At 37.8% G+C, this 17,433-nt stretch overlaps 1 protein-coding gene across 1 annotated transcript in view; it reads left to right on the top strand.

Annotated features, from left to right (window-relative positions):
- Positions 1–17,433, top strand: part of esyt2b (extended synaptotagmin-like protein 2b) — a 42,075-nt gene that overhangs the window by 2,330 nt on the left and 22,312 nt on the right. The window contains exons 2-7 of the mRNA XM_042510306.1: positions 4,644–4,685; positions 5,748–5,882; positions 6,188–6,264; positions 8,377–8,449; positions 11,491–11,580; positions 16,147–16,202. Of these exons, the coding sequence (XP_042366240.1) occupies positions 4,644–4,685; positions 5,748–5,882; positions 6,188–6,264; positions 8,377–8,449; positions 11,491–11,580; positions 16,147–16,202 (473 nt within the window). The remainder of the gene's footprint in view (positions 1–4,643; positions 4,686–5,747; positions 5,883–6,187; positions 6,265–8,376; positions 8,450–11,490; positions 11,581–16,146; positions 16,203–17,433) is intronic.

Consider the following 17,433-nt stretch of genomic DNA (forward strand, 5'->3'; position numbering starts at 1 on the left):
GTCTCAGCTGCCTTAACTCATCACACTATAAATCCACTTTTCATATCAGACTCATCCCGGAGTCACAGCTCAACTGGTTTGTGATGCTCAGTGCGGCCTCATGTTTTGAGAACAGCAAAAAGCTTATTCTGCTGACACATGGCTGAGGAGGCATCAAGGCTATTAAACAGGGGTGGAGCAGCTTGAGGGGGTAGAGCAACATCATCCCACTTAGAGATAAAAGGCATTAATGAATGGCCCCAGCATCCCTTGCTTTAAGCTTGTAGTGTGTAAGAGAAACGGCAAGTCAGTGTAACTCTGGTCATACCTGGTGTGGCTGTGCTTTCCATCACAGGAAATCATATTACACCTCTGAGGGTTTTCCAGCAGTTGATTAGTATGCCCTGAGCTGAGCACATATCATTGCATTTATACTGCCCTCCCTGTTATCAGAGGTGGGGATTTTCAGCTCTTAAATCTTGGCTATTGCCAGCATCTCCCCACAAGGCAGAAGCGAGTCTTAATAGACATGGCACTGCTTTCGCAAAGGCTCTTTTAGTGGAGTGCCCTAATTCCCAATCTTCTGCTGCTAAAGCGCACTCCTCCTTGCTCCGGTTTATACCATCAGCTGTGTTCATCCAGGGTTAGTCATTGGCTGGCTGGTGTCGCAGCTACTTACACCAAACGTAATTATGTGGATCTTAGTTTAGCATCACACAGCGATACATTTCACACCTACTAACTGCTGTTTTTTTAAATTAATTTATGATGTTTTGATTTGCTTCATCAGGTATATAGGCAATCACAACAGTTCCATAACCATAGATGCTGGCTAAATTATCCAGAGGACAGCAAACATTAGTTTAATCAGTGAATGATAAGCAAACACACACACACACACAGCTGTCTAGGTATTAAGATAAATGTTTTACTTTTTAAAACAGTAAAATATTTAGAAAACAAGTAGAAAACAAAGTAAAGAAGTGCCTTTGTCCACCATCAGTCTTACTATTAAAGGTTCAGTGTGTATGATTTAACTCGAAACCCGAGCAAATTGGCTTTATTTCTGTCAAAAACATTGAAAAAAGGCAATGAGCAACAGAAGAAGAAATGACCCAAAATTTAGCAAGAAATTGGTAAAAGGTATAAGAAAATTACCTGATAATTATTTTAAAAAACAAAGCAAAACAAGAAAACAACAACTGGTCAGTTTGTTTTCGAGAGAAGGAAACCTCTGTGGATAATTACGCTCTCGGAGGTAGGAAAGCCTCCTTTCTACGACTTGCTCCCAGTAAAAAAAAAACCGAGGAAGTCTCAGCTGGTTGCAGTCTTCACCACTAGACACCATTTAATCAGCCTAAATCTTACACACTGTTCCTTTAAATCGTACATAAAACATCAGTAATGTTCTATGTATGACGAAATTACACAAGTCATACATAGAACATTACCAGCAGTATATAAAAAGTCATTTATGTTCAAGTTGTGCTTTGCTCCGATGCATCTGTCACAATTCATTTCTGGAGAGATTAGCACCAGTATTAAAAAGACAAGGCCAATATGCTGCTTTTCAAACGTAGTTTGATCTCAGTTTGTTGAAGGGTGTGTTGTTTAGAGTCAGATTGTCTGCATTACTGTAAATAACGCTTTTTTTCGATGTGATTTATGAGACTTAGTTACAAGTTTGCATTATGTGTCTGAAATCAGTAAGAGATACTTGAGTCAGCTTGATCAAAAAGTTCCCCTGTTGTATCTCTGAATGTTGTACATGTCTGCTTTTTAAAGATAAAAATATGACGCCTCATTAACTACATAATGTCAGATTAACAACACGTTGCTATTTTAAGTTTGTTTCCATGTCCTGATTACTTTCCAGACTCAGTGTTCTCATTTTCGGCAGTTTGAACTCTTAGAGAATAACCCTCTTAGCTTCAAGTACACTGTTAATTACACTTTCAGGACTTAAACCCCAATTCGTTTTTAGCTTTGCACCAGCACTGCAACAAGCTGAATAATTGAGATGCTTTCACTTTTTGCTGCCCAGCTTGATTTTATCAGCCAGCACTTAGTATGTCCCATTGAGTGTGTCATCCATTACTTCACCCACATTTTCTGAATAAGGTCACTGTGTCAGGTGTAATAATGAAGCCTTGCCAGCATCTCTGGCAGAGGATTATATTATTTTCACCTCTTAACAAAACTATTGGCCTGAATCTGGATAGCCAGATGACATAACTAGAACTTTCTGTCCCCCATCTTCCTGCTCTTGTCTCTGCTTTATTCACACTTTGACATTAATGCTGGATAAGCACTTTTGCAGCCTCCGTGAGGAATAGTGCTGTCCCTTGTAGCTGTCGCACTGCATGTCATATCTCTCCAGCACTCCAGCCAGGAGCTTCACTTTATCTCACTGTTGAGATTAGAGAATAAACACTGTCAATTCAGTGCGATTTCGAGGCCGGACTGTTTATCTGTTACTTAATAAGGTGGTGTGTACATTGCTTCAAACCTTTGTGCACCGTATTGACTTCGTTCAAGGCATTTCCTTCACCTCATGTTAAATCAATGCTCGATTTACTTTGGTCGTTAAAGAAGATTAGTCAAACTGCGGCTCAGTCTCAGAGCACATAGTGTGGAGATATGTGGAGGGCTGCAAATGTGAGTGTTTAGAGCAGGATGCAAGTGCTATTAGATATTGGTTTTGGATTCATTTTCAAACTCAGCAATTCGAAATGCACTTTGCTCACAAGAAAGGTCGTACAATCAATACATTCTTCAAGTAGGAATAAAAAAAAAATCTAATAGCCTTTGCTGGAAGAGTGTTTCAGAGTTCTTTTTCAGCTTCATTTTCCCTCATCTTCTTTTTTTATCAAGCAAACACTCAGACCTCTCTACTTCTAAGTGTTTATGTTGTGATGTATTCACACTGTTGTATTGCTGCAGCAGTGTAGAAAGCAAGGTTTCTTGAGTGTCAAGTTCGTTATTATCATGTGCAAAACAACTAGGAGCAGTCGTTGGCAGTTAGATCTTGGATCTCAGGCTCCCTCCAACAGTGCTTATTAAAGTTGTATTAAAAAGAAAAAAATGCAAGTAAAAGTAAAATTAGAATCTATAACATGAAATGGTAAAAGTTGAAAAATAGGGCTAAAATTAGGGCTGGGGATATGGAGAAAATCAGATATGATATTTTTGTATGTACCTCAACAAAGATATTGTAACAATGTTGTAGGCCCATTACAATAACTACTTTGATGACTTGACAATGCCAGCAAAAATGATTAAGGCCACATCCATTAAAAGTTTGCAAAACTGTAAGTAGCTTATATAAGGTAAAAGTGAAAGCATGATGGTAGAGTGACAGCGTAATGGTAGGGTGTGAGTGTAATAGTAAAGTGTCAGTGTAAAAAGTGACAGTGCAATACTGAAGTGTCAGTGTAATGGTAAAAAAGTGACAGTGTTATGGTAAAGTTTTAAGTGATGAGTTCAAGAGTTCAAAAGTTTTATGGCATGTGGCCTGTGAGATATTTTGAACAAGAAATGTGACATCTTCAAAGTGGCTTTTCCTGAGCAGAAGCTTCAAAAGCTTTTTAAAAACATTTGCGAAATTTGGGTCACGAAAGGGGATTAACTTTACCTATTTGATATTGTTTACAATGGAAGAGACGAAGGCTCTGCGCACTTTGGTCCTTTGCAAATATTCAAAAATCTGTCAAATCTTTTGGTTTTGTCAGAGGATTCTTCACCTCAGTACCTGGTATTGAGTGCAGTGAAATCCCCTGAACTGGGGGCATTTTAGAGTGAAAATGAAAAAAAGAAATTACACATATATGCAAGTCCTGTCCTGTTTTATAAAATTTGACATTTAATCCCTTAAAACCTGCATCACTTTCACTTTTCTTGTGCTGTATTGAGATGACTTCTACAAGCTAATATACCCCGATCTCTCAGCAAATTGGTTTGATTTCTTTCAAAAACGTGAAGAAAAAAGCAATGAACAACTTGGCAATAAATTTCCTGCAAATTGCAAGAAATTAATAAAAGGTGACAAGAAAATGATATATATCATAATAATATATCCAATATATAAATATATTGGATATATTCTCTTGTTTATTTTTTCTTTTTTGCTTATTTTCAGGTCATTTTCCTGTTACTTTTTATTTATGTATTTTTCCCTAATTTCCTGCTAATTTTTGGCTGTGTTGTGTTAAGGTGCTCATTGCTTTCCATTTTTATGAAAGAATTCAAATCAATTTACTCAGTTTTTAAAGGGTTAAAGGTCCAGTGTGTTGGATTTAGTAGCATCTAGCAGTCTCCCCTGTGTCAAGCGTGCAGGAGAGCTGCATTGGCTGATGCTAAAATGCGAAAGGCCCTGTCTAGAGCCGATGTTTTGTTTGCATGTTCTGGGCTTTAAAGCAACATAGTGGACTCTGTGAGAAAGGTACGTAGATATAAATGGATCATTCTAAGGTAATGAAAATGCAACCATCATTATTTTCAGGTGATTTTAAACTAATAAAAACATACTTATGGATATTATATACCATTTCTGCCAATAGATGCCCCTAAATCCTTCACACTGGATCGTTAACTGCAAGCTTTCCCTTGATAAATGTTGCATTATCAGAGACAAAAGATAATCTGCTCTCTTTTCTCCACTGCAGGTCCACTTTCCAGACATAGAGCGAGTGGAGTGGCTAAACAAGGTAAAGAATTGAGCGGCTGTCGCTTTAATTCGTTTGCTTGAATGAAGCCCTCCTTTTTGCCTTTTGAACTGCAGGAAATGTGATGTCTGTCGCTCTTCTGCTTTCTCCCCTTCCCACTGGGGCTCTGAATGTTGCCACACTGTCAACTGCAGCACAATTGACTAAACACGCAGCCCTGTTTCTGCAGCGCTGTAGAATGCACTAACCCCTGTGTATCTCCATGGCAACAACCTGGATGTATTGTAAAGCATTCATGAGTAAACATTAAAATGATGTAGATGCTGACATCAAAGTTTAATCTGCTGGTGACCCTGCTCGATGTGCTTGAGTTTGACAAGAATTCAACGCAAACAGAGCTACATGTTGAATATTTCAAAGTCACTATAACATTCATTGTGTGAGAGATAAAAATAATTGTTAAGCAATTCTGGCTTTAGGGGAGGGGCATACATCTTTAAATGGCTATATTTTGTATCCTTAAAATGTATTTTTGAAGAAAACCATGGGTTTTAAACTCATGTTTTCTTTAGAAAATGTATTTTTTCTTTTCATTTTTTGTGACTTTTTTCTTTATTTTTTTGGCATTTAAAAAAAAAAAAAAAATGCCAAAAAAATAAAGAAAAAAGTTTTTAAAAATGCCAATTTTCTTTTTTCTTTAAACTTTTTGGCATTTCTTACAGAAATGTTAAAATTTTTTGGCAATTTTCATGTCATGTTTTTTTAGTTTAATCTTTTCAATAAAATATTTTTACTTAAAATGTGTTTACTTATTATGTTTTTGCTCTTAAGAAAATGGGTTTAGAGTGTATGTTTTATTTTAAAAAATCACCAAAACTACTCAGAGAAACTATAAAAGCAAAAATTATTTTTGGACTTACAATTTTATGACAGTCCTTGAACACATCATTGGGGATGCTGAAATTATGTGTAAATCTTATATGTTTCAAAAAACCCTGGGTGAGTCAGTCCTTGAAGAATCATGAAAAAGTTTTAAAATTCTGTCCATGAAAATGTGTGGGAACCCTGTTTGTAGTTCAGCATTCTCTTCCTATATCCCCTCAGACAGTGAAACAGATGTGGCCGTACATCTGCCAGTTTGTGGAGAAGCTGTTCCACGAGACAATCGAGCCGGCAGTGAAGGAATCCAACGCCCACCTCAGCACCTTCTGTTTCAGCAAGATCGACATGGGAAACAAAGTGAGCACCTCTTAGCGTTTCTGCATGCTCCTGAGACTGATCACGTGTCGTTTTAGCAGTGACAAAACAGACTACTGACAGCAGGTGCCGTTTGGACAGCTGGTTAGGGTGTGCAGGAGCCTGAGCATGAACACATGCACAGCGCTGAGACATGCTTGTTTCTTAAATAGTTTCCATGTGGGGGTCAGGAGAGGAGATGACCTTGTGCTCACCACGTGGGAGTTTGGAGGGGTGGAGGTGTTGGTGTGGTGTTGATAAACTTGAGTGGTACAATGGCCATAATGGTTCCCTCTCTTGCGGTTTAGCCCTTGAGGGTCAACGGGGTCAAGGTTTATACAGAAAATGTGGATAAGCGGCAGATCATCATGGACCTACAGATCAGGTGAGTCTACCAGATCCCTGTTGAAATTGTTACTGTATTATATTAATACTGCATTTTATTATTGTATTTGTTCTGTTGCGTCTTTGTGATTGTGGTTTTACATTTTCACAGTTTCCACAGACCTTGAAAATTGTACAAGTGCTCCAAAAGTTTAGAAATGCACTTAACATTGTCAGACTTGTAGTAGGCGGGCATATTTTGGTGGAGAAAAAAAAGGACACAAAACTGGTGTAGCAAAACCAGAGATAATGTCTTTTTATGCCTCTGCACAGGCGGTAGTCGTGGCTGAGGTCCTTATTTTTTTTTTGGGTTGTCCGTCTATCTGTCTGTTCCATTCTTGTGAATGCAATATCTCAAGATATATCTCCAGTTGTCACAAACATCCACCTGGACTTGAAGGAGTTAAATTTGGTACAAGCGTCCACTTGGAGTCAGTATTGAACTGATAAGAAATTTGGTGGTTAAAGGTCAAAGGTCACTGTGACCTCACAAAATATGTTTAATGCCATAAGTCAAAATCTATACCTTAATTAAGATAAAATTTCACACAGATGTCTAATAGGATGAAATTGTGAAGTGATGACATTTTACATCAAAAAAGGTTAAAGGTCAACTTCACTGTAACATCATAATTTTCAGAAAAACACTTTTCTGGCTGTTTGACGATAATATCTCAGCAACAGACGGGGAGACATTCGGTCAGATACGGAATTGGTGACGCTAATCTTAGGTGTCAACCGTGAAACCGTGCTGATTGTCTAGATCATCTGTGCTGCAGAGGGGGGAACATGTGTGTGAAGAATCCATGTTTTCACAGACATGGATTTGTTAAACTGAAGTACAAAGTAGGGGGTTTATGTAGGCATACACCTGCAGTTCTGTAATTCTAGGTTTTCTTCTTTGGTCAAAGAAAAATTTCGTCCTGCTTTTTTAAAGCTGCCTTACCTATTACTGACTGTATAACTTTGCCTGTGCAATGGTAAACATAGGCTCTTCCAGTCTTTCCAGGGTCAGGAATTAAGAATATAGAAGTAGCCAGTCTTCCCACTGATGGTCTTGTTTGCTTCAGTATTAAATTGCGACTTTTTCATCACTGGTTAAAATCTTCTTGTAGTTGCAATAATCTGAGAGAAATAAAAATGTCAGAAATAATGTACGACAGAGGAGCAATTCATATTGCTTTAATAAAGAAGTTAGTCAGTAATTATTGCAGATGGGATCTGATTTGACGTCTCACACAGCACAAGTACTTTTCCACACAACAGCAGAGCACAGCAAAGTTGGTTACCTTGCTGAGAAGTTATGCAGCCTGTCGCCTGGAGCTCTTTATCAGCTCAGTGTGGCTGCTCCCTCTTGTTCCCTGCGATATTTACAAGTTGAACACTTTAAATGTGGAACAGCAGCAGTAGGAATTACTAGATATGCAATAGCATTAAATTTATTTAATTTTTTTCAGATATTTCCGTCAATTTTAATGTATTTTCACAATTTCAGCCATGGTTTTAAAGTCATTTCAGCTTTAAGCCTCAGGAAATACATTTTCTAGGCACTCAGTGTAATTGCATTATGTGGTTATTGCTGGAAAAATGTTGACCATGAATAGTATCAAAAATGGAGTTTGATTAAAGGTCTGAAAATTAGCAGGATTTATATTACTTTATGCAATAATATGCAATAATTATAACATGCAATAATGTCTTTACAAGCTGCAGTAGCATTTGACACAGTGTAAAAATAGTAACCTCTGATATGCTACTTATTTGTTTTATCGTTCTTTTTCTTTTTTCAGTACATCTGTTTATTATGTGTGGCAGGTGCGCGTATATGTGTGTGGGTGTGTGTTAATGCACCATTCAGGAGCTGCACAGCAAATTTAGTTTTACAATTTGACAATAAAGGCATTATATTCTACTCTAATAATAGTCAAATACAGAGGAAAAGCTTTTGATGCATGTTTATGTGTTTATTTATACAGCAGGAGAACAACTATGTGAAGATGAAAAATAAAACATCGAGTAATCAGGATTTATACATTTTTCATGTGTTATGGGACCATAAAAATGTTTTTAGCGTTGATAAAGATACATGATGTTTTGTGTTTTTGTTACACAGCTTTGTTGGCAACACTGAGATTGACGTAGACATCAAACGTTACTACTGCAAAGCCGGCATTAAGAGCATCCAGGTGAGTATTTTCCCTTATGTAGGATTCGTTTCACATCCTCATGTCGGTGCTTTCTCTGGCATGAGTCCTAGCCTCAACAATGGCTGTCAGAAAAGGAACATGAAGCATAGGATATAAAGTGGCACACTGACTTCGGGTAAAGGTCTGTCCTGTCGACTCTAATTTGAGAGGCTTTTTCAGTGCTGGCTTTGAATTTTGTATAGCATATAAAAATAGGATGCTGAAGGTATTTGGACAGGAGCTTTTCTCCTTTTTCTAGAACATTATTTGTATTTTCTGCACAGTAATGTCTATTAAATCTCTGCATATATTAAGCATTGGGCATAAGTGTATGATTTCATCATACGCTGGCATGAAAACACAAATTACTAATGTGTGCTGTGGGCTCACACTAATGAGGCTGCCATGTAATGATGAAGTTAATAACAACAACAAAAAATAGGGCATTTAGAGCAGGGCATTTGTAAAAAAAACAATTTTTAACTGCTCCACAGCGTCGATTCCCATCGTCTGTTAACTTGAGACTCCTTCAAGATAAAGCAATGCCAACCTCAGCCGAGTTAGCAGAAAAAAATATGAGCATTCACTGTAAAATCTGACAACAGTTTTACTTAAAAAATATAGAAAACCAGTTTCATTGAAAAAAAAAGTTAAAATAACTATTGGTCTTAATTTAGGTTATATCATATTGGTAAGTTTATTTCAATGTTAGTCATATTTACCTAATTTTGTGAAGTTGTTGCAACTTAAATATGAGAAGTTTGATTAAATTAATCTTGCTAAGTTTTAGCAGCTTTAGTAAACCAAGTTTACTGTGCTGTGACCTGCCAAAATTTCTTGGGAAATTTTCTAGTTTAATGTACTATCTAGTGCTGCCAAAGAAAAATGCTAGTGAAAAATCCGAAAACAATAAATTATACTGCTGAAATGAGCTTAAAAACATTTTTTAACTCCTTGTCCTATTTGTTGACTTGTAACCTCTTACATTTATTATACATACCACTCAGTGGGTCTGTAGTTGGTATCTACCTCTCTGCAGAATTATAAAGATAATCAAATACTGCAGAGAGGCTAAAGAGAAAGCAAAATACAAAGAGAATCATTATACTGTACAAAGTGAGACAATAAAAATACAATTATTGAATTATTTACACATTACAGTAAAAGAATACAACTATCTTACTGGACTCGGCCCCTCCTTTATTATATTGCATGTAATAAACTTGGAAAAAATAACACATTTGCATAAAAATTAGCATCGTCTTCCCTGAGAAGACTTCCCTGCTCTCTAGAAATAGTGCCTGAATACATAATTATGTTTATGTGTGTGTGGGTTTTGTTGTTTTTGTATGTCCTTGGCCTTTTTGCTGCAGTGGAACATAGCAGGCAGAGAAAACAATCAGTGTGCCTCCTTGGAGACCGAGTACTGTTAGGTCTGTCCCTGGGAGACATTTGTTGCTTGCTGCCCCCATTATATAACTCAGGGAGACCTACATATCTCCCCAGCTCATTATCAGACACTAATACATTAGTCATGTCACTCCTTGAACTGGTTTACATTACACAGAGCAGGTGCAGTTGACTCCATTATAACGCTTAGATTACGGAAGGCTTTGTGAGGAGTGGGGTTAAATGCTGGTGTATTTTAGCCTATTATTACTTTAATATCAGCCTGTTGTTTGGTTCCACTACTATGATGGAGGTTCACTCCTAACTACAGCTGTAGTACATAAAATGCCCGCAAAATCTGCAAATAAAGTACATTTGCTCATTGATTTTAAAAGGCAGTCATTTATCTGACAAATCAGTCAATACTTGGAAACCACAGAAATGATGCATGACTTTGTAGTGACCAGCAGTACTCTGCCAAGCCCAAAGATTGAAAAGTATGTCATTTTAAAAGCCATGAATCAGTTCAGTTCCCTTTATTTCTTAATTCAACTAACTTCAACACTATTAATTCCCAGCCAATCAGCACGTAAATCCCCAGATCCACTGAACCAATCCAACAGCATCCAATCAAGTTGCAGTAGAGAACCCTAAAGAACTGACATTATGTCACTGAGCAACAAAAATGAAAAAAATGGTACTAAAGAAAATTTTGTTTGTATACAAAAGTTATGACTTGTTCGGAGGTCAAAAGTTGAAGTTTAGGATTTGAGACTTGACTCAGAACTTGCTGGGCTTGACTTGGATCTTATCAGTCGTGACTTGGGACTTTACTTAGGGATTTTTCAGTCTTAAATGGTCACATAAATTGGGATTTCAGTGCTAATACTTAAGATGAACTTGTAACTTGCAAAATAATGACTTGGCTCCAACTCTGTTAATAACATTGGTATTTAAATCATTTTTTATTTTATGCAAATTCTTGCATTTACAGATAGGTTTGACTTTTTGTTTGTACCTTTCAGAAATTCAAGGATATAAATGTATTTTTTTGCTCGCCAGCTGACTCTCCATGTCAGTTTCTGAGGAGCTGATATAATCTCACAGACAAAAAGTGAAAGATCAGTTCAGCAATCTTTAGTTTCATGAAACATCGTCCTTGGTCACGGAAATAATGAGAAGCCTTAAAATGAAAGCGATGGCATTTACTTTGAGGCACTGCATGCAAACACTAAAAGAGCTTTATTGGTATTGGTTTCAAGAGCCTTATTAGTTTTGGGCTCTCTGGTGTAATTGCTGTTTCACTAAGATTTTATTGCCATCCATCCTGAAAATACAAATATAGCCTCCAAACAAATATACTGGTGCTAGAATTTAAACACCCTTTGTTCTCCGGTGTGGATTAGAGCAGCTATGTGGCATCCACATGACACACGTAAAGCACTTCCAATACCATAATCCTTATAATTGTCAAAATATGTTATGGAGAAGGTGGAGGGTGACACGGGGCAGGTGTGAAGTCAGTCAAGGATCGAGTTTCCAACCTGTCATGCGCTACAGCTAACAGATCCACCGCTGAGGAATGTCAAGGGCCAGCAGCGTGATTTTCATTTGTGTACGTGTGTCAGTATGTCCCGCTTGTGTTTCCATAGATCCACGGCGTGTTGAGAGTGGTGATGGAGCCGTTGCTGGGTGATATGCCTCTCGTTGGAGCTCTGTCTATGTTCTTTCTGAAGAAGCCAGTAAGTCCAGACGCTGATAATATGACACCAGTTAATTCAATTAATCCTTTTTAATAGAGCATCAGTGGAGGTTATAATGACACAGCAGTCTGATAGATGTAATATGATCAGAGCACAAGCTATTAAAGTGGGATTTGTGATGTTGAAAAACAAAATGTGATATCACCTTAATCTATTCCCGTAACTGACATGGTGCAGCAGTGCCACATATTGCCTGTTTAGTGTTATACTTTTATTTTAAACACACTAGATGCTGTATTTTTGTTCTCTATATTCAGTATTTTTGAGGTTGGCCCCATTTCTGTAAATATCACTGTTTGGTTCTCTGTGTACTTTATATTCTTTTTTAATTGGTAGAACAGTGCACCTCATACAACAAACCTCTCCTTGGTATTCTACCTTCTTATCTGTGTTTCCTCTTTTAGGCAGAAATAATTCATGTAAATTGGACTTTAAATGTTTATTTCATAAGTCAAATCACAGCACAATCTGTTCCTTTAGTTTTACAGCCCTAGTGTACAGTTTGTTTTTTTTTCCTTGCTTGCATTGTCTTCGCTCTTCTTCACTTTACATGATTTGCATTTCACATTGCCAGTTGTTTGCATAAGTAATATTTTCCAGTGCACAGTCCATCAATCTTCCTGTCCAACCTCTGTGCAGAACCACTGCTGCACAGCTTTAAAATGTTTGGCCGATTTGTACCAATTGGGAAGACCCAGTGGAACTATAGCAGAGCTTTAAATAGCTGCAGATGAAGCCAGCCCTACTTTGGCAGATTTCTCTACCCCAGGCACTTAGCTAAAGCTCAAGGTGGAGATACTGTATGACTGTAGGAGGCTGAAGGGAGAAGGCAGCAGCTTCGCTCAGTAAATTGTAGTGCAGTCCCACATGCACGTGCGCGCGCACACACACACACACACACACGCACTTAAGCATCTTCTTCCTACTTCTAGATGATGAACATTGCACTGGTTTAGTGGACGAGAGAGAAAATAAATTGCAAAAGCAATTTCATGCAGGCAAAAAAATGTGTATCCTGGAATCCCAATAACTCATCTTCCATGTCTCGGCGTGCCATACAAGGCCTGATCCTGAGTGCCAAATGAAATACAAACATTTCCAGACCATAAGAGGTCATGGCCACGGTGGGGCTGTGCGATCACACTAATATGACTAAGTGCAGTGCAGATAAAAAGATGTAACACTTTCTGCAGTGAGATCTTGAAAGAGAGTGCATGGCTCAGGCTCAGTTAAAGTCTTATATTTTAAATAGGGAATTATGAAGCAGAGTCCAGCAGTGGAAGATATTGACTGCTTACTACTGATTCAGATCTTAACATGTGATTCTTTACGTTAATTGAAGGTCATGTGTGTAGGATTTAGGGGGATATATTGGAAGAAATTGAATGACATTTTCATAACTTTGACACTGTTAGTTTATAATGACCTGACACTAAGAATCACAGTGTTACGTTTCCTTAGAAGGAGCCGTTTATGTCTGCATATGGAGCAGTTTCTCTTTGACAGGGTCCGCCATGTTTCTGCAATAGTAGTCTACAGATTGATTGATTCCCACAAAAGACCCCAGATCTGCAGTTTACAGGTTCCCAGATTTTATGACACCTACTTTTCTTGTTTTTGTAATAATATCATTTTATCTACTTTGTTTTTACACTGTCTGTATGTGAAATACAAAGCTTCAGCCAGGAGACAGTCAGCTCAGCTTGGCTTAGCATAAAAACTGGAAACAGGGAAACAGCTAGAATCGCTCTGTCCAAAGTCTTGTTGACTGCAGGAAGTTTTTAATCACATTGGCTTTTGTATGGATTAAACAAATGAGACACTTACTTTTCTTAATTAGTGAGCTTAAGATGTGCTGATAAGATTTTTTTTTTTTTTTTTTACCGTTGGACAGAGTCAGGCTAGCTGCCTACTCCTGTTTCCAGTCTTCATGTTAATCTAAGCTAACTGCCTTCTGTCTGTAGCTTCATATATTCTTATTTAATTCTCTGCAAGAATGCAAGCAAGTGCATTTCCCAAAATATCAAACTATTCCTTTAAAGTTTCTAATTTAGTTAATTAATGAAGAATAAAGGATTAATGAAGAGAGAAACACAGGGATTTTTCAAAACTGAGACACTTGAATATAAAAATACTGGGTTTCTTTTAGGATAAAAAATAATTTTGTTATTTTTTTGATTGTCTAATTGATTTTGTGACCAATTATATCTGACTTGATGCTGACCACTTGGCTTGTAGTTGGGAGACAGAGCTGTTTTCTCAGTACATCCTTGCCAGCCAAATATAGTCTTTTGACTTGTCCATAGAAGTGATTTGCAGACACGGGTGTGTCCCTCTACATCACTTTCCCACGACACTCAGACATCTCCACCACATCATTCACAGCCCTGCATTGCTCCCCTCTCCCCAGCGCCGTCAGTGCATCTGCTGCAGTGTAAGCACCTTGGGCTGAAAAGTAGGGTGGGAAAGCCTCATTAAGAAAGCTGCTTCGGCTCAGAGGCAGAAACAGATCAAAGCACACTGAGAGGCAGGATCTGCCCGCATCTCAGGTCTCAGCTGACGCTGTCCACACTCTCTTTGATTTACTTTCTTCCACTTTCTCTTGCCACATCCAATCTGACACACCTGCCTCCAGTTTTATCCAGGAAGTGAATGGAAATTGGTTGGTGAATTGGTCAGTTTTGACTCTAGAATACTGTTTTTTTTTCTACTATAGAAACATATTCGGTCCATGATCTCATTATACTTTGAAAACTAATAAGACCCCAGAGGCTGCTTCTGCTTTCATTAATATTTTAGTAGGAAGGTGTTTTTGTATTCATTTCCATTTAAGGATCTGCACTCTGCCTTCTTGTTGTGACTAATTGTGCACAAACCATCCATTTATTTACTGAGAAGGTAAAGCGAACCTTGATGGAAAAAACAAAAAGGGAAAAAACAATGAGCTTGAAGGAGCTGGTGCAATATTCAGAGCATTAATATTGTAAAGATATAGTGGAGTAATGCTGTCCTGAGCAGAGAATGAAGTCATTCTCCCACTTTGCATTTTGTAATCTGAGTTTCTCTGTTCAATATTGTGGTAGCTCGTCCTGTCGTGCATAGTGCATGTAAGCAAAGATGCTCTATGCCAACAGATGACACATTACAAGCTGCGCCAATGGTATGAAATGCTATACACATTTTGTCTCATGAGTGGGAGCGGTCCCTTTCTCCCCCCTCCTCATTTTGAAGTGTTGTGAATGTTGTGTGAATAGATGAAACCAGATTCAAAACAATACATTACTAGATTGTTGGATTTTAATGTTTGCGCTTCATTTTTCTGCTCGATTCTATCTTTTCTGAAATCAGCCGAGTACAAGGTCATGTAGGTTGTTGCCAGATCTCATGAGAGCTGGCTGTTGAGATAGAGACAGCTCTTGAACAAAGTTAATTTTCTCCTGGTTTGTCTGATTGAAAAATGCCACTTTAGTGTCAAAATGTTCAGGAGATATGTGGCTTTTGAAAAATGAGTCCAATATCTACTTCAGTGACTTTGGAGCAAAATAATCTGTGCTCACTTTTAATTCTTCCATTGGAGTGAATGGACTCAAGACCGTTGCTAGTCTCATAAACTGGCGGGGCAGTGGGAAAACCCACGTAACACAGATATAGGAAATAATTCTCGAATGTTATCATTTGTCAACAACAATGTCAACATTTTTTATATTGGTCGATTTCAATAATTATCTACCAAAAAAAGTCAGATCATTTTTTCTTCCTTTTATAAGTTAAAAGGCTGACTTTTTGTTTCTGAGTGAAAATTGAAGAAACCAGGCAGTTAATTGTCGTTTGAACTATTATCTCTTGACAGTGCATGACAATAATTTTCCAAACAGCATTTCACAACCTTTCACAAATCTGAGGTAGATTGAAAACAAATATAATGGAAGTAATGTTAAAAAGTAAAATAACAAACACATTTCACAGTTTTACAATTCTAGTCTGCAGCATGTCAAACTCTGTACAGAAGATTTAAAACATTTTGTTGGCAAAGTATTTTAGTGACAATGGAGACACTTTTGCACCATTAATTAATAGCACCATTAGCTGCTCGCTGCCGGCTCAGCCTCCTGTGCTCTGAATGTTGCATACAGCTCTCTAAATATACAAGGCCATAGAAAGTTATTTTTTCATTTACCTTCCATTGCCAAACTGGTGTGCAGTAAGGTAAGCACCAGCCAGAATCAGTCATACATTTCTCCAAAGTAATTAATTCTGTTTGAGTATAGTAGGTGAAATAGTGCCTTGTTTTTAAAGTGGGCCAAAACCATCGCAACTTACCCACAGAACTTTTGATTTATATTATTTTGCTGTGACTTGTGTCGGACTCTTTGTCTGCACAGTTATTAATCAACAGAGTTTGTTGGCCAGAAAATAAGATGCCAAGTGGTAAATGTAGCACAGGGACCAGGAAACAATAACGTTAAGTGTTTGGATCAATTTAAAGTCATTCACACTTTCTGCACTTGCAGCCTGCTCAACAGTGTGCTCTGTTTCCCTTTTTAGCTCGTGGACATAAACTGGACTGGACTCACTAATATACTTGACATTCCTGGGCTCAAGTAAGTCAGCTTTAACTTTCTTTCCTTGCTGGTCAAGAAATATCGTTCTTTGTGTTTGTGAGAGAAAATTAAATGAACGTTGAGATTTCAGAGAGTTTTTGAAGGCAATGTAGATATATATTTAATCATTTCAAACACTCTCATTACAGTTCCTTTTTATCTCTTTACGGTCTTTTTGTGTCTCTTTGAAGTCATTTTGTGTCTGTTTGAGGTCATTTTCTCTCATTTGTTACTTTGGATCTCTTTGCAGTTGTTTGGTGTCTCTTTGTGCTTGTTTTGCACATTTTTGTAGTTTTTTTGTGCCTTTTTGGTCTTTGTTGTCTCTTTGTGGGTTATTGTGTCTCTTCGTAGTCTTATTGTGTCTCTTTTAGGGAAATTTAGTGTCTTTTAAGATCCTAAATTTTGGAGGGTTTTTTTGGCTATTTGAGTCTCTGTATGTTTGTTTTGTGTCTTATTGTGGTTATTTTGTGTTTCTTTGTGGTCATTTTGTGTTTCTTTGTGGTCATTTTCTGTCTTCTTTTGGTCATTTTGAGTCTCTTCTTGGTCTGCACGTGTTACGTTAAGTGACATTTTGAAGATGAAGGCCAGGGGGTGCCCTGACACTTTGGGCCCCTGGGGCTGTGCCCAGTTCAGTAATCCATCCACGACCCTGATACTGAAATACATATTACAGGGGGTCCTTTCACTGGACTCTTCACTGGTTGGTGTTTTTTTTTCTCTTACTGGATGCCCTGGGGTGTCCTTGTCCATGCTACTGTCGTGACTAAGAGCTTGACCCGACAGAGCTGATATAGCAGACCTCATCTTTTTACAAGCAAACATGAGAGTGTGATGTGTTTCTTTAAATTTGTAGGACATGAATTTCATTCAAATGCACACATTCCTGTGAGCAACCAGATTAAGATAAGAGTTTAATGATCTTATTGGGTTAAAACTGGTCGGATGAGGAATTGTGCTGTTTGTAGCCTGTTTTCTTCATTTTTGCTTATTTTGTCTTGCTTATATTAAGTGTCTTTTCCCCTCCGGCAGTCGTGTGGGCTGAGCAGAGAGTAAATGAGAGTCGATTAAGAGATGCTAACAGCCCAACACAATTACTCACTGCTGTCTTGAGTGGTTCATATATTATTTACACCCCAAATAAAGTGAAACATGCATGAATTAATGCCCCATGTGATTTTCTGGGATCACAGCTGCTTGTTATATACGCTGCTTATGTGGTCAGACATGTTGG

The sequence above is a fragment of the Plectropomus leopardus genome, chromosome 21 (genome assembly GCF_008729295.1).
Source record: "Plectropomus leopardus isolate mb chromosome 21, YSFRI_Pleo_2.0, whole genome shotgun sequence".
In the NCBI taxonomy this organism is placed as follows: domain Eukaryota; kingdom Metazoa; phylum Chordata; class Actinopteri; order Perciformes; family Serranidae; genus Plectropomus; species Plectropomus leopardus.